Source organism: Vipera ursinii, assembly GCF_947247035.1.
Source record: "Vipera ursinii genome assembly, chromosome: 7".
Lineage (NCBI taxonomy): Eukaryota > Metazoa > Chordata > Lepidosauria > Squamata > Viperidae > Vipera > Vipera ursinii.
This window is the reverse complement of record NC_139521.1, coordinates 25,413,092-25,438,420: the sequence shown is the minus strand read 5'-3', so window position 1 is coordinate 25,438,420 and position 25,329 is coordinate 25,413,092. Positions and strand designations below refer to the sequence as shown.

The window sequence follows — 25,329 nt, the reverse complement described above, 5'->3', positions numbered from 1 at the left end:
CTGAGGCAATCTCCACTCTTTATCTTAGTTTTTACTTAATGACTTGTGAGATCATTTAACTGCAAGTGGGAGTTCAGAGATTGTGCTTGTTGACTGAAACAGTCACATGATATATCAGTTAACAATGTACATGATTCCAGTTTCAATTTTGGTTATAAATTGAGGGTTGCCAGTAGGATTGTTCCATATCCACAGGATATGCACTGATTAGTCCCTTTGGGCATAATCACCTCCAGTTTAAAAATCATTGGTTTAGATAATATGCTTGTGTATTAATATTTTTTCTTTTAAAAATGGTTGGTGGGTAAATTACAACTATTTATAGTTAAAATCAGTGGTGGAATTCAGCTGGTTTGCACCACTTCAGCAGAACCAGTAGCTAATTTTTTGTTGCCCAGGCCCAGAATGGACTTCCAGAAGCGGCATCCACACAGAGAACTGGTTGTTCACATGTTTGAATCCCGCCACTGGGTAAATTACAACTATAATTACTACAATATAGTTTAAACCTTCCTGTACATCACCTATGGTTAGCCTTATGGATTGATTTTGATGTTGGTAGGTTATTTACATTTTGTAACTAAAATTTATCTGGTTTGTTTCTGTAGGGTGTACCTCAATTACCTTGTGCCAAAGCATTGTATAACTATGAGGGAAAAGAGCCTGGAGATCTTAAATTCAATAAAGGTGACATCATCATATTACGTCGGCAAGTTGATGAAAATTGGTATCATGGAGAAGTCAATGGTATCCATGGATTTTTTCCTACCAATTTTGTCCAGATAATTAAACCATTACCTCAGCCTCAACCTCAGTGCAAAGCACTTTATGACTTTGAAGTTAAAGACAAGGAAGCTGACAAGGATTGTTTACCCTTTTCAAAGGTAAAAATTTATAGTTATGTTTTCATAATCTCAGCAGTGTTGAAATACTTGTTAGCCTACAAGTTTACCATGTGTCAAATGTTATAATTTTTCAACTTTTTTCTAAAGAAAATCAAAGTTATATTATTAACATATTTTAAATTAAAAATATAAATTTAAATTATCTTATAGAAATAGTATTTGAACCTCATCTTCCATTTCCAAGATTAGCACTCTGTTGTATATATTGATAATTCAAGATAAATGAGTATTTGTGATATATTTCTTGTGAAAATATATAAATATGAAAATAAATATTTACAATATGTCCTTTGCTGTATACAGTATATTTTGTTTAGGTAAACTGTTAGTTTTCTTCCTAGAATTTTTTCATGGTCCAGGCATAGTTATACCATGAGTCTTTTAGAATCACTATTGTGTTGGGCCAGGTAGGTTTCTGATTAATTTATTTTGTGATCTTCCAAATATAATTTAAACAAAATACTCTCAGGAGCCCTATTCATTAAAAACAATGGTAAATGATGCTGAGATATGAAAGCTAGCAATGTCTTAAAAGCCAAATTTTTTTATCCATGTTCTATGTTTATAGTTTTCTTTGTGTCTTTATCATGGACATTTCTTAGTTCATTAATCCCTAAGAATATTGCATGTATATACGTTGAATGCTTGGTTTCTAAGTATTGTAACTACTCATAACAGCTAAAAATATATAACATATTATAGAATTGAGATATATTGAGAACTGTACTCATTTTTTATTGAAAAGTTTTAAAATACATTTTAAAAACATAAACTCCCTCCCTCCCCCTCCCCCCCCCTTACCCTCCCTCCCCCTCCCCCCAACTTCCCAGAGCTGAATAGTGGGTATTAACTTTTACAAACTTAAGCTAAAATAAGCTAACTGACTAAAAAAACACTTAAAATTCTATCGCACTTTAACTCCCCTTAAACATAACTAGATAACTAAATACTAATAACTAAATACTAATAACTAAATAATAATACATCTTATAATACTAATACTCATTCATATGCTAAATGAAACTTTTTAGTCCCATATTTATTCTGAATATAATCGATCCATCTTCTCCATTCCAAAATATATCTCTGTTGCGATTGTTCTTTCAAATATGCTGAGATTTTTGCCATTTCTGCCAGGTTTGAAATTTTTAAAGTCCACTCTTCTATCGTAGGCAGATATCCTTCCAATATTGAGATACCAAAAGTCTTGCTGCCGTTATTAAATTCAACATCAATTTGGTTTCTATAACAGTACAATCTGTAATAATACCCAACAGAAATAACTGTGGAGAAAACCTTATCTTTTTCTTAAATATTTTCTGCATATTCCACCAAATTTTAATCCAAAAAGCTTTAACTTTTTTGCAAGTCCACCATATATGATAATACGTTGCATCATCACAACCACACCTCCAACATTTAGGCTGATAATTTGGATACATACATGCTAATTTTTTAGGATCTAAATGCCATCTATAAAACATTTTATAAAAATTCTGTCTTAAATTTTGTGCCTGTGTGAATTTTATATTTCTAACCCAAATTTTTTCCAAAATATCCATTGTTATTGGCTCCTGAAAATTCTGGGCCCATTTTATCATACAATCTTTAACAAGTTCTGTTTCTGAATCTATTTCTATCAATGCATTATATATCCTTCTTATATGCGCTTGACTTTGATCTCTGATTTGTTTTACCAAATTTTCATCAGTTGTCGAAATGCCAATTTTCTGGTCTTCTTTCCATCTAGCTTGTAACTGCCTATACTGAAACCAGGTCTGAACTATTTTTTCTTCTTTTAAAATATTAAACGACTTTAATTGCCATACATTCCTTTCCATTCTAAGAATTTCTTTATATGTAGTCACATCATGTTTAAATCCCACACTTATATTTTCTGTTGAGTGTTTAGGTATTGCCCAAATTGGTATTTTATATCGGTAACTTATATCGGTATATTTTCCAAACTCGCAACAGAGCATATCTTAATATGCGAGTGTGGTGGTCTCTCATGAAAATAAAACAGAGTCTTTCCTGCCTCGGGATGAGAGCCCAGAGCAATGTCCAAAGCTCCCTTTTATTTACAAGGAAATTCACTCATTGGATTGAGCTCGTGTACAACAAAAAATCCTACCTTCCCATTGGCTCTGAACCTGCATGATATTCCCATGGCTTGGTTATGTCAGCTGCATTTTAATAGCTAACAATTAACTGATTGACCTTGTGCTGAACAGGTGGTTTCATTATGGCTCATCTTCAGGAGACTGAAAAACAATTGTTTCAGCTGCGCTTATTCCAATGGCTGCAGCCTGCAATAATTTCCCTACATCTCATCCTTTTTTGTTTAACTACCATACAGATCTTTATGTTGTTTCAACAGTTTGTAGGCGTATAACACCTCTTTCCAGGGTGGTCGTAACTGCCTACACATAAACCATAAGTTTGGTAAGCATTGTATGTTGTTGTTGTTGTTGTTGTTAGTTGCGAAGTCGTGTCCGACCCATCGCGACCCTATGGACAATGTTCCTCCAGGCCTTCCTGTCCTCTACCATCTTCTGGAGTCCATCTAGGCTCACGCCTACTGCTTCGGTGACTCCATCCAGCCACCTCATTCTCTGTCGTCCCCTTCTTCTATTGCCCTCAATCTTCCCAGCATTAGGCTCTTCTCCAGTGAGTCCTTCCTTCTCATTAGGTGGCCAAAGTATTTGAGTTTTAGCTTCAGGATCTGGCCTTCTAAAGAGCATTTCATTGTATACAACAGCATAAACCAATCAGCAAACATATAACTCCAATTATGATGGGGACAATTTGTCGCACCCATCCAAAATCAGGTAGCCAAGACCATAACCAATCCCATGGATTTGTCACCGCAGAGCCAGTATAAACTAAGGAATTTTTCTTTAACCATCTTTTCCATAACATCAATTGTATGAGTAATATTAGCATGAAAATCAGAAATATAAACACAACAGTGACTATGAATTAAAGCACACACACCCTTCCTTTTGCGGCTAACATAATCTCTAATGCCATGCGATCCCGCAATACTACATCCCTAATGTCTGAAATTTTTCTAACAATTTAAAGTCTTGATAGTTTGATTAAACATAGCTACAATCCAATGATTCAAATATATGCAAATCTCTATAATTCATGGCAACTCCCGATGGTGGTATAAGTCCTCTCGCCATTTGCGTTTCAATCCTTCAGCTTATTGGACTTTGATCAAAGTTCACGTTTCTTCTGTTTCTTAAACGACCAAATGGCAACTCATTCGTTATGTAGATTGAAGGTGCAACACATATACATTATTTCCCCAGGCTTCTTGCTCCGGTTTCCCTTTTCCCCAATTGAACTGAACAAACATTGACTTCATTACACAACATACCTAAACAAATCCCAAATATTATACATATAAAATTAACAAACATTTCAATTTTAGCTGAATGTATAATTTCCTTCTCCACATCGTTTCCAAGAGTTTTCTCCTTATGCGATACAGATTGTTCATCCTGAGGTAGAATTTCCTTTGGCATTTTGATTGTTATCCTTTGATTCTTTCGGAAATCCGGAATAGGATCGTATAACCCTTGATGCCATGGGTTCATGATATGGTCTCACACACCTGGCTGGAATCCAGACTGGACCTGTTGGAGCAAGCACAGCAGCATATCCTCGCCTCCATGTTAACAAAGGCACAGGACCATGCCAAATGGGATAAGGTGGAGTTCTATACCAAACTTTAGCTGTGGAACGACATTTACCAAAATGTCGTTCCACAGCTGTGGAGTCCAAAACTGAATCTAATTTTGAAATATTTAAATGATTTAAAGTAAATAAAGTTAAAGATGACCATTCCTGCAACACTGTTAAATTAGCCACAGTTCCTCCTTTTTTGTTTTTATGTTTGTCAAGAGCCTCCTTTAATGTCCTATTTGCTCTTTCTACTATAGCTTGACCTTGAGAATTGTAAGGAATACCAAATTTATGCAAAATATCCCATTTATCACAAAATTCCGCAAAAGCCGCACTGCAATATGCAGATCCATTGTCCGTTTTAATTTGTACAGGTTTTCCCATTATTGAAAAACTTCTAATACAATGATTGATCACATATTTTACTTTTTCTCCTCTTTGAGGAGAAAAAAAAAATATACCCAGAACACGTATCAATAGAAATATGTAAATATTTCCAAGGAGCAAAAGGAGGATATTGAGTAACATCCATTTGCCAAATTTCATTAGCTTTCAATCCTCTGGGATTGACCCCCATAGAAGGACCGAAAACATTCTGACCACAGGATGTACACTGCTTAATGATGGCTGTGGCTTCTGACATAGAGATTCCAAATTGCTTACACAAGGCTTTCGCATTTTGATGAAAATAAGAATGACTCTCACATGGCGTAATCGTGGCCGTCAAAACAACCCCTGCTGTAGCCGCATCTGCCACTGCATTTCCTTCTGAGAGCCATCCAGGAAATGGTTGATGACTTCTAATATGAGACACATGTAAATAATATCTTCAGCTAGCTAATAACTGCTGCAGTGTAAGAAAAAGAGAAAATTGTCCTCCACACTGGGAAAAACAAGCATGAGAAAGATTCTGAATAATATTAGCAACATATAAACTATCAGTAATTAAATTAAATGCTGGATCTTTAAATAGTTGCAAAAACAAAATTACTGTGGCTAACTCTGCCTTTTGCGCAGACTTCTGAGGAGGGGTAATTTTCGTTTTCCATTGGCCTTTTTCCTGCCAGGCTACAGCACCCCACTGTTTAAATGGTGGAGAAGTTTGAATTTTTTCTGGGGCTACTTCTAATCCATATTTAATAGCTAAGATTTGAGGATCCACAGTATCTATAGAGCCAAACCCTCCAGTTTCTCGAATCCGATCAGAATTCCCCCCAGGTGTTACATAAGAAAGTAGTATTAATTGAGCCATGGAGTCCCCTTTACTTGCCAATTGAGGAACTTGCACCATTATTTGAATCATAATCTGTCCTAAATAGTCCGAATCAATTACTCCAGGAATTATTTGAAACCCTTTTTTCACTGCTGAGGAACGAGGAAGGACTAAACCTACTGTTCCTTTAGGCAATGGTCCCCAAAGTTGAGTTGGCATACAAGTCACAATGTCAGGAAAATCCAAATTAATATCTTGCTGATTAATCAAATCTATACCTGCACTACCCTTGGTGGCTGTGGGAACGTTCTGAACAGACAATTTTCCACAAATAGGTGCAGTGTTGCCCTTATAACTTTGTTCATTTTGGCAACAAGCAGCTTTACTTCCTGGGCTAGCTGCTAGCCCGCATTCCAGTTTCCCGAAGTCTTAACATTTCTACATTGGTTTGCCCAATGAAATCCCTTCTTGCATTTTGGACAAGGCTGTTTCGGGCGAACTCCAGATTTATTATTTCCCTGTCTAGTTCCAACACTATTCCCTCCTCCTGGAGCTCGACATTGTGCCTTAAAATGACCAGGTTTCCCACAGTTGAAACAATTACCCATTTGTTGACCAAATTTTCCTTTTTGCAAAGCGTTAGCTAAAGCACTCATATTCCACACCCCTGTTCCCACAGAGGAACATGCTTTTAACATATCTGCTATTCCATAAGTTGGTTGACTCACTATATTAGCTAGAGTTTTTTTACATTCTGCGTTTGCAGCTTCATAAGCCAATTTCAACAAAAGTTCTTGAACTGTTTCTGCATTATCAATTTGTTTCTCTATTGAAAAGTTTTAAAATACAATTTTCCTTTAAAAAAACCCCCTTCCCCCTCCCTCCTCCCCCCCTACCTCCCCTCCTCCCCCCTCCCTCCTCCTCCCCCCCTACCTCCCCCCTCCCCCCCTACTTCCCAGAGCTGAATACAAGGTATATATATATATAAAAAAAGCAAACCTAAGCAACCATATACTAACAACTATAAATTCTAAAATCCATCACTCTCTAGCTTATATAGGATAAAACAAACCTTAACAATATTAAATATATGTATAAAAAAAAACTAGAATAAGAAAAGGACACTCTCTAGCTTATATAGAATGGAACAAACCTTAATAATATTAAATATATATTAAAGACAAAAAAAAAAGGAAAAAGAAGAAAAAAACCCCTTCTCAACCCTATACTTATCCTAAATAAACTCCATCCATTTTATCCATTCCATGATATAACATTCTTACAAATAATTTTCCAAATTAACCAAGGATCCCAAATCAAAAAACTTTAAAGTCAACTCTTCTGTAATCGGCCGTTCCTCTTCCAGTACCACAATCCAAAAAAGCTCACCCTTTCCACAGAACCACCAAATATAAAAATATATTGCGTCTACACCCAAATCTTTTCCCCCCTCCCCTACATGACTACTTGACTATATCGTGAAAGTTCCATAGACTTCTGCAATTCCTGCTACTTTCTCTTCTTAGATCGTTTTACAGCAGCACGCGTCACCCTCTGTTTTATAGATTCATCCGACGAGGTTGTATCTTGATCTCCTCCAACACCGTTGTCTTCTATCTGACCATCTTCGGCCTCTTGATGCACTCCTTCTCCAGATCCCTTTCCAGCTTCCAAAAGTGTTAATGGCGTTGCATTTAAAACATTATTGTAGAAATCACGCGCTTGCATCACAGTAACCAAACGGTACTTTTTACCTTCGTGCGTCACCATCAACCCCACTGGGATCTCCCATCTGAACCTTATATCTCGCTGCTTGAGCTCTTGCACAAGAAATGTAAAATCCTTCCTTCTCCTTAGAATCTTTGGAGGAATTTCTTTTAAGACCAAAACTTCTTGATTAGCAATCATAACTTTAGTATCATAAGCAGCTTGTATAACTTCATCTCTAGTTTCCCTTTTTGCAAAATATACCACCACATCTCTAGGCAACTTTCTCTGTCTGGCAATCCATGAATTCACACGAAACACTTTGTCCATGCCTCCTTTTATTTCAGATGCTGGCTGTTTCAACACTATTTCAAAAGCCTCAGAAACCAGCTGCTTTAGATCTTCCTTAGTATTCTCCTTTAAGCCTCTAATTCTAATGGCAAACTGCATCTGGAAATATTGAGCAAGACACAGTTCCCTTTCCATTTTATTTTCATTCTCCAATACTTTTGCTTCTAATATAGCATTCTTTTGAGTCAAGTCTTCTAGCTTTTCCTCCAATTCTTCCACACACCGAGCCACTTTAAACACTGAAGTCAAGATGTCTACCCTCATCGCTTTGAGCTTCTGTTCCATCCTCTCCTCCATTCTCTCCTCCAATTTCTCCAATTTCTCCTCCATCTGTGCAAATCTAATATTAATTGATTCCAAAATTACCTGGGTATGTTTTTCAAGAGCATCTTGTAAGTCCTTTGATGTCAATACATCAGGAGGATGCAGCGCCTGCAATAATGATTGTTGCACGGGAGAAGTTCCAGCACTCCGAAGAGTTTTAGGGGGTGGTTTAGCCGCCATCTTTTACCAAATATGATGCACTTTCACTTCAGATTTGTAATCCAAAAAAGTCCATCAAGCTGGAGAGTAAAACATAGTAATCCTCTTTACCATTTCCTCTTGTATCGCTCTGCCTGCTCCTTTAAATCATAGTCATTCCTTCAGGCAGGGGTGGTCGCAGACGGCTGGCTCTGCTCCAAAAAGTCAGGAGCAGAGGCGACGGCCAGCTGGGAGCAGCCCAGGCTACGGGGGAGTTCAATCCTTCAGCCGCCCAAGCCATAAGCTCAGGCGGCCCTGGAGAACTCTACCCCTACCTGGGAGCTCGCCCCCTCCTCTTCTCCCGAGGAGGGGGCTTCGGATTCGCCCGAACAGCTGATCGGCGCTGTTTCGGGTGGAAAAACAACAGCTGAGCCGCGGGCAGCCCGGGAAGGCTCCCTCCGTCGCCGCGGAGCCACCGGAAGTCAATCAATTTGTTTCTCAATAGCCTCTTTCAATTTATCAATGAATTCTGGATAAGGCTCAGTTGGCCCCTGTCAGACATTAGTGGGTTTGCCTGACTGAGGTACCTTTTTATATGCGCTTATCATACAACGGCCAATTACAGGATAAGCAGCATCAGGAATTCCTTCTACTTGTTGTAAAACAGTGGGAAATCGACCAGAACCATAAACTTGATCTGGAGTGTAAGCTCCTCCAGAGTTGTTTCCAGCTACAATAGCATTACACTGATATTCAGAATCCCAAACTACATACTATGCCGGTGTTAAAAGCATTCTCCACAAATCCTTCCAATCCTGTGGTACCATATTATATCCTGTAGATATCCCTTCTATGGTTCCTTGCACAAAGGAGGAATGCAATCCTGTCTCAGTTATACTTTTCCTAATTTCTCTCAAAGTAGAAAAAGGCAATGGCTGCCAAGGATATTGCCTATTTCCTTGACCATCTATAGCCACGGGAAAATCCTCCAAAACTTCTACCAATTCCTCAGGTGACAATAACCCTTTCCCTTGAGCTTTGTCAAATCCTGCTCTAACTACCCCAACTGCCCCTTGACACTTTAAATTTTTTGTACTTGCTTCATCAACTTTTTTGGAACCCTCCAAATTATTGATTTCAGGTAATGATGCATACGACTTGGATATCAACTTAATCTCCTCCGGAGCCTTTGGGGTAACTAAACGAAGCATCGGAGTTAACACATAAGGTGGCGGAGTGGAAAGTTCTAGTGAAAGAAACAAAGGATTAGAATGTGCCATTAAAGCTTCCAAATTTCCCCCCCCAAATTTTCCCTATCCTTTTCCAATCCTGAACTTCTAAAGTACCTTGTTCAGGATACCAGGGACATTGAGCTGTAATAACTCTGAGTAAGTTTTCTGTGTCTCTTAAACCTACTTGACAAGAAGCAGGAAACATATTTTTTAAGATCTGGTGTAACTCCTTCGCATGGAGTTTTTGTGACGCTGAAAAATCATTCCCCATACGAATATTCGGTCCCATCCTGCAAGATCCGATGAAGTGCACTGTGCCTATGCCAGGCGTAAGTCTGAGGGTCTCAAAGAATCACGTCGGGGTCACCACATGTGGTGGTCTCTCATGAAAATAAGACAGAGTCTTTCCTGCCTCGGGATGAGAGCCCAGAGCAATGTCCAAAGCTCCCTTTTATTTACAAGGAAATTCACTCATTGGATTGAGCTCGTGTATTATTTTGGCTATAGAATTTCCAATGAGGGTATCAAAATGGACCCAGCCAAAGTGAAAGCTATAATTGAATGGCAGCCCCCAAAGACCCGCAAACAGCTCCAGAACTTCCTAGTGTTTGCCAACTTCTACCGCCAATTTATTCCCTCTTTTGCTGAGATTGCTCTACCTCTTACAGAACTACTCAAAATGGGCAAGGGAGGGGTAAAACTGCAACCTGGCCAACCACTAGCATGGACTATGAGTTGTCAGAAAGCTTTTGAGAATTTAAAAAGACTATTTGCAGCTGAATTGGTTCTAAAGCACCCCTGCCCAGGGGACCCCTTTGTAATTTAGGCAGACACCAGCGACGTGGCAGTGGGAGAAGGAGGCCTTTGCTATTAGGTGGGGGCTATTAAACTGCCGGCACTACTTAGAAGGGAGCAAGGTGCCTTTTCAAAGTATGGACAGATCACAAAAATTTAGAGGCACTGAAAACTCCCCGCAAATTGTCCCCAAAACAAGTATGATGGGCACAGTACTTCAACTGTTTTAACTTTACTCTTAAGTACATACCAGGAAGGAAAAACTTCCTAGCTTATGTGCTCTCCCGATTGCCACAGTACAAAAGCAAACATGAAGAAGTTCATGAGGCAATTATCCCCGGTCCACAAACTGCGGCCCAACTCACACCTCACAGGACCCCTAATCCTGATGAACATGGGATAAAGAAAATAAAGCGAGAATTCCTCACTGATCAATGGTTTAAATACAATCAGACATCCCTAACATGCAGGGATGGTGAGGCTTACAAGGGGGAAAAATTATACTTGCCTGAAGCTCTTCGTCTTAATGCCCTCAAACATAGCCATGATGCTCTAATAGGTTGTAAAAACTTATCCCCAAACTCCATCTTCTCCAATACTTTAAATAAAAATTGCCAATTCAATTGATCAAAGGCCTTTTCAGCATCCAAAAAAATCAGTGCTGTGGGGACTTGATTATTTTTTTTCCAAAAATTCTAATAAATTTACAATATGTCTCACATTAGTTTTCATTTGTCTACCACTTATAAATATTTGCTAAAATCTTATTTATAAACTTATAAATAAGATTTTAGCAAATACCTTATAATCAGTATTTAAAAGTGATATTGGTCTGTAATTTTTAGTTTGAGTAAGATCTTGATCTTCCTTTGGAATTAATGTTATAAAAGCTGTTTTCCACGAAGGAGGAACTTCTCCAGACTGAATTGTTCTAAATCAGACATGTCAAACACAAGGCCCGGGGGCCAGATCCGGCCCGCAAAGTGGTTTCATGTGGCCCGCAAAGCCATCCTGGAAACAGTGAGGGAACGGCCCCCACTGCCTTGGCCCTGGCCCAGAGACCCTCCTCCTGCCAGAGACCCTCAGATCTGTCCCACTCCTGCCCAGGGCCCCATAGGCACCCTTGATGCGAACGATGTAGAGCTGGCCACGCCCACCCAGTAGGCCATACGCACTCTAGCCACGCCCACCCAGTAGGCCACGCCCACCCTGGCCATACCCACCCGGCCCCCTGAGGGCAACCGCAATGCTGATGCGGCCCTCAATGAAATTGAGTTTGACACCCCTGTTCTAAATAATTCTTTTAGAGGTTCCACCATTTCTATTTGTATATCTTATCTATATTACGTAACTTGTTTTTTCCTTAACAGATAAGCTAACCACCTACCTGGCTTATTAGCATTGCAAAATGTATTATGTTTAGCATACCGTAAATTAGTTGCCACTTGGTCTGCCATCAACATATTAAACTGCCCTCTTAACAGATTAATTGCTTCTTTCACCCTCTTATTAGATGGGTTCAAAATAAAAGCCTTCTCTTTCATCTTTATTTCCTCCTCTAGCTCTTTGCGCTTATATTCCAATTTACGTCTATATTTATTATTCAAATGTACTAACACTCCTCTCATATAAGCTTTACTTGCATCCCAAACCATTTCAATAGAAGTACCTTTATGCATATTTGTTATAAAAAATTCTTTCATATATTTTTTACATTCTTCCACATTTTCTTCATATCTAAACAAATTTTCATTTAATCTCCAAGACCTCCTATCTCCCTTTCCCTTGTCCAACTCCATCCATACTGGGCTATGGTCTGATAAAGTTCTTGGACATATCTTAATCTTCTTAACCCTGGGAAAAAAATCATTAGTAGTCAATATAAAATCAATCCTGGAAAAGGATTGATGTCTATCAGAAAAAAAAGTAAAATCCTTTTCATCCACGTTTCATTCTCTCCAGACATCTCTCAATTCCAAATTGTCTTTCATATCAAAAAAAGATTTAGGCAATCTAGCATGATTTTGTGTGCTTTTAAAAGGTCCTTTTTTATCTTTCTGCGTATCCAGCACTCCATTCCAGTCTCCAATCAAAATACACAATTTATAATCCCATTGAATTATTTTATTATGTAAAAATTTATAAAATTCTCCTTGCTGTTGATTAGGTGCGTATAGTCCAATTAAAAGTATTTTCTGCCCTTCTATTAAAAGTTCAATTATAATATATCTTCCTTGGTTATCTGCTTCAATTAAATTATCTGATAAATCTTTCTTCACATAGATAACTACTCCATTCTTTTCTGAAGCAGATGCAATAAACTGAGTACCCAATCTAGAATTTATCAAATATTTTTGATCAGATACACGAATATGCATCTCTTGCAAACATGTAACATCATTTTTAAATTGTTTCAAATACTGAAATATTTTCTTTCTCTTTTGCGGTGAATTTAAACCATTAACATTCCAAGTTAGAAACTTTGTCGCCATCTTTTGCGACATGAAGCTTTCGGAGTGCATCTTGCAGATCCTCAGGCACCTGTCTCTTTGGTCGTGCACTTCCCACTGCTTCACTATAAGTAAATTCTTGAGTTGTAGTTATAGATTTCTGTTGTTCTTGTTCTTGTTGCTTTCGTCTAGCTGCAGCCCATGTCACTCTGAGTCTTAGATTCTTCTAACAATCCCTGGGGCTGCGCAATTTCCATAGTTTGCTGAGCTTCTTTTGCAATCAATGAAATAATTTCTGCATCTCCCTGTATATTTTCCATTTGTGCCTGTCTCGCTCCTTCTTCCTTCCTTCTTTTAAATTCCGGGGATGGCGAAGAACCTGCTTTCAGTACATTGCAATAAAAATCTAGTGCCTTCAAAACTGTATTAAGACGATATCTTGTACCTACATAGGTCACCACCAATCCATTTGGTATCTCCCATCTAAACTGGAGCTGCCTCTTTAATTCATCTGCCAAAAAAGCAAACTTTCCTTTTCCTTAAAATTCTTGGAGGAATTTCTTTCAGAATCAAAACCTCTTGACCAGCCACTTTAAATCTGTTATTGTAAAAAGCGCTAACAGTCACATTTCTAATTGATCTCTTTGGGAAATAAACTACCACATCTCTTGGTAATTTTCTTTGCCTGGCAATCCAGGAGTTGACACGAAATATTTTATCTATATCCACCATAATATCTTCAGCTTGACACCCCAAATCGGTTCCAGAGCTTCTGCTAAAATCTCCTTCAAATTTTCCTTTGAATCCTCTTTCAAACCTCCATGTCTCTGTATTGTATCATTACCACATCATCGTCAATCTTATCCATTTTATTCTCTGTTTCAGACATTTTAGCCTCCAATCTCAAATTATTTTGATTTACTTCTTCCACAGGTTCATCCAGACGCTCAATACAAGCTGCCAGCCCCTGAAACGCCAATAAAATGTCCTCTCATATTTCCTTGTTTTTCTCATCAATAAGCTCTGCCATTTGCTTAGATATTTGCTCAGATTGACTTTTTAAAGCATCTTGTAAATCTTTTAATGTCAATGCAGGTGTAGGTGCTGCGGGGGGTGGCATCAAAGTCTGTAATACAGACTGTTGCTGAATTGGTGATGCGCCCGCACTTCTCGAAGTAGAAACTCTGGGTGGTTTAGAAGCCATTTTAATACCCAATTAACTTTCATCTCTCACCAGCCAAGCACTTTCAATTCTTGTTACAAAGAATCACTCAAGTGCCATCTTCCCCTTCCTTTTAAGACGATCGTTAAAACAGAAAGAAAGTTGAGATTCCAGAGTTAAAGTCTTATACTTGCTAATTACACAGCTCCTGCATCCGCTCTGCCTGCTTCAGTTGCTCAAGATAACAATCAAATCCAGCAGGAGTGGATTCAGCGTCTTGCTCTGCTTAAAAGCAGAGAAGTCCTCCGATCTGGAGTATCTCCGGGCTTCGGGAGAGCTCTCACCCTTCAAGCCCCAGAATAAATATTCTAGGGCTCTAGGGGAGCTCTACCCCTACCCAGAATGCTCCCCTTCCCCTCTTCTCCCGAGGGGAAGGGTTTTCAAGCCACAGAACAGCTGATTGTCACTGCTGTGCAGCTTTAACAAAATCGGGGGGCTGGCAGTCGATCCCGACCATCCACGCCGCTGAAGAGCCACCTGGAAGTCGAGAACTGTACTCTAATGCTGAAAAAAAAAGCAGTTGAGTTGTTGTTACTCAGCAATTATTTCATCTGATTAGCTCCTAGAATGCTTTTCAAATTCTTAATAATAGGAATATACAATTTTCATCTGAACATATGTAAGTTTACTTTTTAAAAATTTCAATGGTCTGAATGTCAGGAAAATAAAATAAAATAAAATGTTTAATTAGAACTTGGAAACTTTCGTACCTTTTCATTTTCTTCTTTTATATCCAGGATGATATTCTTACTGTGATTCGTCGAGTAGATGAAAATTGGGCTGAAGGAATGTTGGCTGACAGAATTGGAATATTTCCTATTTCATATGTTGAGGTGAAAGATTCTTAAGTTTCTTTAATGTTGAATTAATGTGAATACATGCACAAATACGTTTTTTCTTTTATCTTGGACTGCATAGATGAGTAGAAAATCTCTAGATTTTAATCAAACAACACTTTTTAGCAAATTGAATCATTTATTATTATTTATTTACCATATGATGAGAACATGACGGAAGAGAAGTAAACATATACATGCAATCCATATAATTATGTACAAAGCTTCTATGGGCATAGGCAGTGGCCTCATCATAAGTGGATATCCAATTCAGCTATCCAGGTATTGCCTTTGGCATTGTTTTATGCAGATCTTCTAGGGAACCAGAAAATACACGTGGACAATCTTGCACAATATGTTTAATTGTTAAGGAGAATCTTTCCATCCTCACTGATACAGGGCAGAGTATCACACCTAATTCTGTTCAATTTCATTCAGACAGAGTGAGGCAGATCAAAACCAGGTGGCATTCTTTCCAGAATCTCAACATCTTTTTTTATTGTGATGATTAAAACTTGCAGCTTTAGTAAGTGTGGTCTTACCAAGGCCTATAAAGGAGAAGGAGGGCAGGCCACTTGCATCTGAGCTTTGTGGCTGCCTCCCAGAAGAGGCCACCATTTTCAGCATACCCACATTTCCTTGTGTTGCATTGAAATGACAGCTGCCTCTGGGAGGCTGTCATGCGACCCAGAGATGAATTGCTTTATTTTGCTTCCTTAAAGCAGTCTGGACAGCACTAAGAAAAGCTCTGGTGATCTTCAAAAAGTAACTGCACAATGGGTGACGGGTTGGGGAGGAGGCCCAAACAGTATAGGGATCCCGAGGAGCAGAAAGCAGAGCAAGAGTATGTCAAGGGGTGGGAAAGATGAATTTGAGCCCTCCGTGAGAGGGAGGTGCCCAACCTACTTTGGAAGTTACCTGAAAGGTACCCAGCTCAGTGGCAGGGAGCTGGTGGACTGGACATTTTCGACCTTCCTTTGTACATCTTCCTGATTGGTCTGCCTATGGGACTGCCTGACTGGACCTACCCGGAAAATGGTCCGTTTGTTCTATTCTAGCACAGACTTGTTTGCGCTCAGGGGTGCCCCCCTTTCTGGGCGCGACCCGCCTTTGTTTCCATCGCTCCTCTTGATGACGGGCCCAATTATTGGGACCCCGAGAGATGGTTGGGCAGGGACAGGAGCCTCTATCATAAATTTAATAAGAGGCCTCTAGTGCGCTTTTTAGCAAAAGTTTTTGTGGGGTTAGGGAGGGGGGTGGGTTCACAGGTTTGGTTGGAAACGGGGGGGATTCCATCAACCGTTACTCAGACCAGGCCTGAGATTGATCGCGCCGTGACGGGGCTTGGGTTGGGTGCCTACAGGGCCCCGGAGCGGGGTGTGGGATTGCCTATTCCCACGACGGTAGGGAATGGCCGCAGGTGCATGAACAGAGGGCCGTATCAACATCTGGGAGCGCGTCCCCGCTGTCTCCAAGCGGTGATGCGCTCTGACCCCCTGGTTCCGGCCCGGGGTAGCGGGAGTGAGGGTGAGCAGCCACCTGAGCTCAGGCTGGTGTATTTCAATGCCAGGTCCGTAACGAATAAGGCTCCTCTTATTCGTGAGTTGGTTGAGGAGGAGCATGCGGACCTGGCTTGCATTACGGAGACCTGGTTGGGCCCAGAGGGCGGTGTCCCCCTGGTTGATCTTTGCCCATCAGGTTTCCGGGTGCTGCACCAGCCTCAGGCTCAGGGTAGGGGCGGTGGAGTGGCAGTAGTGGCGAGGGAGACCTTATGTCCGCGGGAGGCCACCATGGTCCAGATAGTCGGGTGTGAGTCCCTCCTCCTGAGATGTGGCCCTAGAGCTCAGTTGGGCTTGCTGCTGGTGTACGTTTCGCCTAGTCGCGTAGCAGCAGCCCTGCCTGAGCTTCTCGATATCCTCTCCGGGTTGGTGGTTGAGTTCCCCAAACTTATAGTTTTGGGTGACTTCAACCTACCATCCCTGGGGGGATCATCTGAGTTAGCTCGGGAGTTCATGGCTTCCATGACGGCCATGGACCTGATACAGGTTATTCAGGGCCCAACTCATGGGGGGGGTCACACGCTCGATCTGGTTTTTCTATCCGGACGGTGGTTAGATGATCTCGGGGGGGTTCCCCAACTATTACACCCCTGTCATGGACCGATCATCATCTCCTGCGGTTGGTCTTCCATTTTGCCACTCCCCGTCGTGGGGTTGCTGAGCCAATAAGATGGTTCCGTCCTAGGCGCCTGATGGACCCTGAGCAGTTCCAGACGGCGCTTGGGCCCCCACCTACCTCTTCTGCTCACAGCTCGGTCGATGCCCTAGTGGAAGCCTGGGAAAGGGCAGCCACAAAGGCACTCGACCAAGTTGTACCCATGCGGCCCTTGACCTGGCGCAGATCCCAATTGGCTCCATGGTTCTCCATGGAGCTCCGGGAGATGAAGCGTTGGAGACGGGGCCTAGAGAGCTGTTGGAGATCCAGCCGATCCGAATCCGACCGGTTACGACTAAGGTCGTTTATGAGAACTTATCTCGCGGTGATGAGGGTGGCAAGGTCTAACCACTTCGCCACCCTCATCGTGTCCGCAGATAATCGCCCGGCCGCCCTGTTTAGAGTAACTCGCTCTCTCCTTAATTGGGAGGTGAGGGAGGACCCCTTGCAGGGTCGAGCCGAGGAGTTTAGTCGATTTCTGTTGGACAAAATCGCTCGGATCCGGACCGGTCTGGACTCCGACTGGGCAGAGTCTGACGATGAGGATATGGGCAGTCTTGTTGATTTAATCTGGGAAGAGTTCGACCCTGTGACTCCTGAAGAAGTGGACAAGATCATGGGGAAGCTGAGCTCCACCACGTGTTTGTTGGACCCGTGTCCCTCCTGGCTGACTTATGCGGCCCGGGATGGCACACGAGGCTGGCTCCAGGCAGTGATTACTGCCTCTTTGAGTGAGGGTAGCTTTCCCGCCGCCTTGAAGGAGGCGGTGGTGAGACCCCTCCTCAAGAAGCCTGCCTTGGACCCAGCAATATTAAACAACTTTTGTCCGGTCTCCAACCTTCGCTTTCTGGCGAAGGTTGTTGAGAGCGTAGTGGCGCAACAGCTCCCTTTGTTCTTGGATGAAGCTGATTATCTAGACCCATACCAATCAGGTTTCAGGCCCGGGTACAGCACGGAGACGGCATTGGTCGCGCTAGTGAATGATCTCTGGCGGGCTCGGGACAGGGGCTGCTCCTCTGTCCTAGTCCTTTTAGACCTCTCAGTGGCTTTTGATACCATCGACCATGGTATCCTGCTGCGACGTCTCAGGGGGTTAGGAGTGGGAGGCACAATTCTCCAGTGGTTCTCCTCCTACCTTCTGGGATGCTCGCAGTCAGTGTTGGCAGGGGGGCAGAGATCGACCTTGAGACCTCTCATTTGTGGAGTTCCTCAGGGATCGGTTCTCTCGCCTCTCCTGTTCAACATCTACATGAAGCCGCTGGGTGAGATCATTCGTGGTTTTGGAGTTGGGTATCATCAATATGCTGATGATACCCAGCTTTTTATTTCTACCCCAAACCACCCCAGTGATGCCCTCGGTGTGATGTCCCGCTGCCTGGAGGCGGTCCAGGTCTGGATGGGGAGGAACAGGCTTCGACTCAACCCTGACAAGACTGAGTGGCTGTTCGTGCCGGCATCCCAGGAAATTCCGATTATCCCATCTCTGGCCATGGGGGGGGGTGAGCTATTACCCCCCGTAGATAGGGCGCGCAACTTGGGGGTCCTTCTAGATTCACAGCTCTCTTTAGAAGAGCATATTGGAGCTGTGACTAGGGGGGCCTTTGCCCAGGTTCGCCTGGTGCGCCAGTTGCGACCCTATCTAGACCGGGATGCCTTGCGTACAATCACTCATGCGCTCGTGACTTCTCGTCTAAACTACTGTAATGCTCTCTACATGGGGCTGCCCTTGAAATCCACTCGGGGACTCCAACTGGTGCAGAATGCAGCCGCGTGAGTTGTGCTGGGGGTTTCCCGATACTCCCATGTTACACCTTTGCTCCGCGAGCTGCATTGGCTGCCGGTTGCCCTCCGGGTGAGGTTCAAGGTGTTAGTGATGACTTACAAAGCCCTACATGGCATGGGTCCGGATTACCTACGGCAACACCTGCGGCCAGCGTCAACTTCCCTCCGTCCAGTGCGCTCCCACAGAGAGGGCCTTCCTCAGGGTGCCTCCGATCAAAGAATGTCGATTGGTGGCCCCCAGGGGGAGAGCGTTCTCTGTGGGCGTGCCAGACCTATGGAACCGCTTGCCGGTTGAGCTCCGGACGGCCCCTGACCTTCGCTCCTTCCGGCGCGATCTCAAAACCTTCCTTTTTGAACAAGCTGGCCTGGCCTGTTGGGATGGGGTTGGGTTTTATAAATCGGTTTTAACTTTTTAATGTGTATTAATTTATTTACGGGCATTGCTGTTTAATTACTTTTTAATTTTTGTATCCTGTTTTTTATTATGTATTGCCCTGTTCACTGCCCTGAGTCCTTCGGGAGAAGAGCGGTATACAAATTAAATTAATAAATAAATAATAAAGGCCTTGGGAGTCCCAGGGAGTCCCAAGAGCCTAGGCTGCCTAGGTCCTCTCCCACCCCTGAAGAACCCTGTGCATTGTTTAATGACCCACACATTCTTTTAACACCTTCAGGGAGAGCGGGATGTTGTTTAAAACAGGTCCCCAAACCTTTTGGCACCAGGGACCGGTTTCAAGGAAAACAATTTTTTCATGGACCAGGAGGGGGAGGGGAGGGTTCTCGATGATTCAATGATGATTATTGTAAATTTACTAAATAAATAAATAAAGGTTTCATGGCTTCATTGGATAGCCTGTCACCACATATTATACAAAGTGGGTCTGGAGCATGTGAATTACCTGTTTTAATGAACCCGTAATTTAAGAAAGACTTGTTATTTTCTTTTAAATGTAGATTTCTTTTTATTGGCAGTCTTAAGAGTCTTCTGCTGTCTCATCATTTGGTCTTCCCCCTTTTCAAAGCTTTCCAGTGAAGTTTGTTTTTTACTCATTTTGGCTAGGTTTAATGTGTGGGCTTACCAAAACTGTGACTGAGACAAGTGTGCAGTTCAGAAAAGGGTCACAGACAGAAGTGATAAATGAAATAATGATCAGGTGATACAGAGACTAAAATAAGTATGGGATTCTGACTTAAGGCCTGGCACTAAATGATTTTGCTCCAGAGGAAAATCAGAATAAACACACAGGGAAAGCTTCACTAGAAGAGGCTTTTTTTTTCTCCAGGGAAAAGTTAGAATAAAGGCATGGAAAAGCCTTCACAGGAAGAGCCTTTATTGTTCTGCTCTGGAAGAAAATCAGAAGACAGAGAGAAACCTTCACTGAAAGAATTGCTCTGCTTCTGCTCCAGAAGAAACCCCCAATCAAAGAGCAGGAAGAGGTGTGAATGACTTTGAAGGGAAGGAAGAGACGATCCTAATTCTGCCTTCCAGCAAAACAAACCAAAGATCCAGCATGTTGTTGAGGAAGTGCTGAGAAAATTAGAGAGAGCATACCAACTCAGCTCTGCGCAAGCCCAGCAGTCTTGAAAAAGGTGCAAATGAGAGAGTGATTCTCTTGGAGATACAGTGTTAAAGGGAAAACGTAGCTTCTCCCTCCCCTCCCCCATTGTAAGCTGGGTAGGAGCCTCCTTGTCTTGCAAACTTGGAGAGCTGCATGAAGAAAGGAGCATGAGCCTGGTTGGGGTGCCAGGAGGGGGAGAGGAGGAAAGGGAGAAAGAAGAGGAGGAGGAAGAAGAGGTAGCAAGAGGAAGTGCTGAGAAAACTGTTATGTACTGGGCTCATTAGTAATACCACGTGGGTTGCTGGAGCAGCTAATGGCTCTCCAGCAACCCAGACTACAAGTCTCCAGTGCTGCTATTGGCTATCCCTAGGCGGCAATGGTTGCTTCAAACCTATTGGCTGCCACCTAGGGGCAAGACTATATATTGCGGCTAGTTGCAGCCATTTCCCCAGTTCTGACTCTGCACAAAATAAACCATGAGTTTTCCTGTACTCAGTTGTCTCGTCTTCATTCCTGCGCCAAAGAACCTGCTGCACAACACTGTCAACGAAGGTGGGATCCTGCTTCCCTAAAAAGAGCTGAAGTCTACAAGGGAAAGGCAGTGCACGCTGGAGGGAAAAGGCATTCCCCCCCCTCTCTCAAGGTCGGCTAGCAAGCTACGCTAGCAACCTCGTGCTCAGTGGACTCATTCCCTGAGCCTGGGAAGCAGGATTCGGAAGAAATGCAAGAACCAGCAAAGACAGAATGCCGAAGGTCGGGAGACTTCGAGAATTCAACATGAAGCACGGCCAACCTATTTGTCACAGATAGAAAATTACCTCTGGGCAAACCAGATCACAGAAGAAGGATTGAAGGCCGCAACGCTACTCTGCCTGTGCGGCCCAGCAACCTTTGATTTGGCTGAGAACCTATTTGCCCTGACACCAATAGAAGCGGTCTCCTGCGCAGACCTCAAAAAGAAGCTAACCAAACATTTCCAGCCCAAGATGTCTGAAATGGCTTGGCAGTTCAAGTTTGACCAGAGAGTGCAGCAACCTGGCGAATCAGCTTCAGAATTCATAGCGGGCCTGAGGCAGGCCACACGCCTTTGCAAATTTTCGTCTGCGGCCTATGGAACCGAACGCTTCAGCAGAAACTCTTTGCTGGACAAAACTTAACGTTTTCAGAAGCACAAGATGAAGTAATGGCCGACGAAGCCGTTGGGGGCGCAGTTCAAATGGTACAGCCTGCCAAAACGACAACGCAGGAAGAAACGATCCACCATGAGGACACCAAACGCACCGTACAATCTTCTGAGGAAGAAGAGGCTGAAATCAACAGACTCCAAAAGCAAACCAACGCGCAACACCGAAACAGCCAGCAGCGAGAGAACACTAACAAGGCAGTTCTGTTTCTGAGATGTAAAGGGTGCAGCAGCAACCATTTTCACGCCGATTGCAGATTCCGATCAGCCACGTGCAGAGCTTGCAGAAGGACAGGCCACATCGCAGCTGTTTGCAGAGCCCTCCAGAGAGACTGACCACCCAAGCACCAGTCGGAAGAACCGACTAGGAGAGGTACTGGGGCCCAGAGTCCAGTTAGTGTGGGGGTTTTCAGAAGCCTCAGAAGCGTGTGCTGCACCGGGGCCCGACACCCCCTCAAACCTAAACTCAGACTCTTGGTAGAGCTTCAAGGAGTACCATGTAAGATGGAATTGGACTCTGGCTCTGCAGTCTCCATTATTTCTCAAGACACTTTTAACTTCGTGTGTAGGCGCAGTAACAACTGGGCCAAACTAAAGCCCTCAGACATAATCCTAACTGACTTTCAAAATGCTCAAGTTAGTTAAGGGAGAAGCCACTTTGATGGTAAAATTTAAGGGTTTTTTTGGGCACCTGGATGTCATAGTAGTAGGGGGCCAGAGAACAAGTCTCATTGGACTCGATTGGTTTGATGCCTCAGGTATTCAGATTACTAGTATTAACGACACAAATTGCAAACCTCGCGTCAGTATGTGAAGACTATGCAGATGTTTTTGATTCAACCCTAGGAACATACACAGGCCCGCCTATCTCATTTAAGTTAGATCCCGATGTAGTCCCAATCAGGGTTAAGCCTCGTAGGGTCCCCTTTGCCTTAAAACATAACATTGATTCTGAAATTGATAAGCTTGTAGAACAGGTATTACAGCCTGTTGATGGTGGGGAGTGGGAAACTCCTATAGTCACTCCACTTAAAGCCAACAGGGAAATTTGCATTTGTGCTAACTATAAATGCACTCTAAATAAAGCCCTCAAGCAACACGCTTACCCGGTCCCAGTGGTCAACCACATTTTAACCTCCTTGCAAGGGGTACTATTTTTGCTAAACTTGATTTAGCACAGGCCTATCAGCAGTTGCCACAGCTGTGGCTCAGACAATCGTGATTCACAGGGGGACTTTCAAAGTTAAACGCTTACAGTTTGGAGTCAGTGTTGCACCTGGCATTTTTCAGGGGATCATGGAGCGTACACTTAAGAGTATTCAGGGCGTCTGCCCTTATTTTGATGATGTTCTTATTGCATGGGAATCCCCAGAAGTGCTAGCTAGTAGGCTCAGGGCTGTTTTGCAGAGGCTTCGCGAAGCAGGCCTCAAAAAAGAGCAGAACTATTTTGTCAGAAGGCATGAGTTATCTGCCCACAAGGGGTGCATATTATGGGGAAACAGAGTCATAATTCCCACTTCCCTAAGAGACAGGGTTTTACAGTCATTACATGAAGGCCATCCAGGCATTGTCAGGATGAAAGCTTTAGCTAGAAGCTACCTTTGGTGGCCTGGCCTTGATAAGGACATTGAGGCACAAGTCCATGGTTGTTATACATGCCAGCAATTGAGGCCTGAAATGCCACAGGCTCCAGTTCACAGGTGGAAGGAAGCACACACTCTCTGATCTAGGATTCACATAGACTTCGCTGGGCCCTTTCAGGGACAGCTCTTCCTTATAGTTGTGGATAGCCACTCCAAATGGCTGGAAGTAATTCCAGTTTCTAACATGACTACTGCTAGGACCATCCAGGTGTTGAAAAAACTCTTTGCCACACATGGGCTGCCAGATGCCTTAGTTTCAGAAAATGGGGCCCAATTCACTGCTGCTGAATTTCAGGCCTTCCTTAGAGCTAATCTCATCAGACATGCAACGTCTGCACCTTTTCATCCGTCTTCTAATGATCAAGGTGAACGCATGGTGAGGACAATGAAGGAATCACTCAAGCGCATTGTAACAGGTGACTGGCATCACAGATTGGCAGATTTTCTACTCTGCCAGCATTCTACGCCCTATATTGCTACAGGCAAAACTCCTGCTAAACTACGTTGGGGGAGGCGTTTGATCACTAAACTGGACAGGTTGCATCCAGATAGAGTGGCAGCAGAAGCCTCTCGACCAAAACCCTCTGGGGGCTGCAAATGGGCAATTGGGTTTGGGCCAGGAACTATGGCCATGGGAATCTGTGGGTTCCTGGTCAAATTACCAAAGTATCCGGGCCTCTGTCTTATGAAGTGGGGTTGGAGGGAGGGTGAGTTGTCAGACGCCACATTGATCAACTCAGAAAACAGTTTCCAGAATGGCCACTAAGTGAGGACTGCGTCATAAGTCCCTCCCTAGGTCCTCAAACTTGCGGCCAAGCCAGTCCTCACATGGACTCTCAGGACTTTTTCTTCATAACTGAGGAGGAACCAGAGGGAGAAGTGGGAGTCCAGGAATGCAACATGGGTCCCCTGAAGGAGTAAGCCAACTGGACTTCAGCAACCGCTGTGCCTACTCTGCTGATAAGTCTGACTCTGGGGTGAGCCAACCTGGAGAGGCTAGCCAGAGAGCATCTAATCCCCTTGACTCAGGAGCACCAAGGGGCACAGGTCTACCCAGTCTACTGGGTAAGCTGGTAGACCACAAAGTGATTGGAACTCCAAGACATTCCACAAGGGCACACAAGCCTCCTTCTTATCTTGCTGATTACGTTGTAAAATAAAGAGCTATAATATTGTTGCATTGCAGCTTGCCACTGTACTACAGAAACCAGTGATATGATGTTAACTGTCTGGCGTATTGTCAATGAAGGCATATTCATTCAGGTGCTATGATGTAACTGTCTAGTGTGCTGTCAACGAAGCCTATTCATTCAGACATTGTTTAATAACATTGTAACGTATATGGGTTGTTTTTTTCCTATTACTATTATTTAAGTTTGTTTTGATAATGAGTCTTGATAATTGCATTAAGAATAACTTGTGTTAATATTGTCTGATCTAAGAGGGGAGGGGTGTTATGTACTGGGCTCATTAGTAATACCACTACAAGTCTCCTGTGCTGCTATTGGCTATCCCTAGGCAGCAATGGTTGCTTCAAATCTATTGGCTGCCGCCTAGGGGCTAGACTATATATTGCGGCTAGTTGCAGCCATTTCCCCAGTTCTGACTCTGCAAGAAATAAACCATGAGTTTTCCTGTACTCAGTTGTCTCGTCTTCATTCCTGCACCAAAGAACCTGCTACACAACAAAAACCTTAAAAAAAAACAAGACCAAACCAACTCAGCCTAGTACAAAGCCTCTTTACAAAGAAACCCAAAACATGCAGCTGCCTCAACTTGCAAAGCCTTGTTTTCTAAGCAGTGAAAGCTTTTTAAACACGTGTGCGTGCACACCCACACCCACCCACTCACAAAATTAAACCACAAAAAGCAGGCAGGATGTTTCCAAAACACAAGGCATCCTGGAGCATCAAAATAAAAAAAAACCTCCAGCACTAGAACCCAGCATTCTTAGACAAGATGCAAACCAGATAAGGATTCCCTTGGAGACCAGTCCTTAAGATAAAAGATAGCTTCTCCCTGCCCCTATTTGCACCTTGAGAAAAAGACACCCGCCCCACACACAAACATACCTTGGGG

The 25,329-nt window shown here is 42.9% G+C and overlaps 1 protein-coding gene across 1 annotated transcript in view; it reads left to right on the top strand.

Moving 5' to 3' along the window:
• The window catches only part of SH3RF1 (SH3 domain containing ring finger 1), a 172,824-nt gene that overhangs the window by 43,397 nt on the left and 104,098 nt on the right, over window positions 1–25,329 (top strand). The window contains exons 3-4 of the mRNA XM_083367282.1: window positions 609–884; window positions 14,771–14,866. Of these exons, the coding sequence (XP_083223408.1) occupies window positions 609–884; window positions 14,771–14,866 (372 nt within the window). The remainder of the gene's footprint in view (window positions 1–608; window positions 885–14,770; window positions 14,867–25,329) is intronic.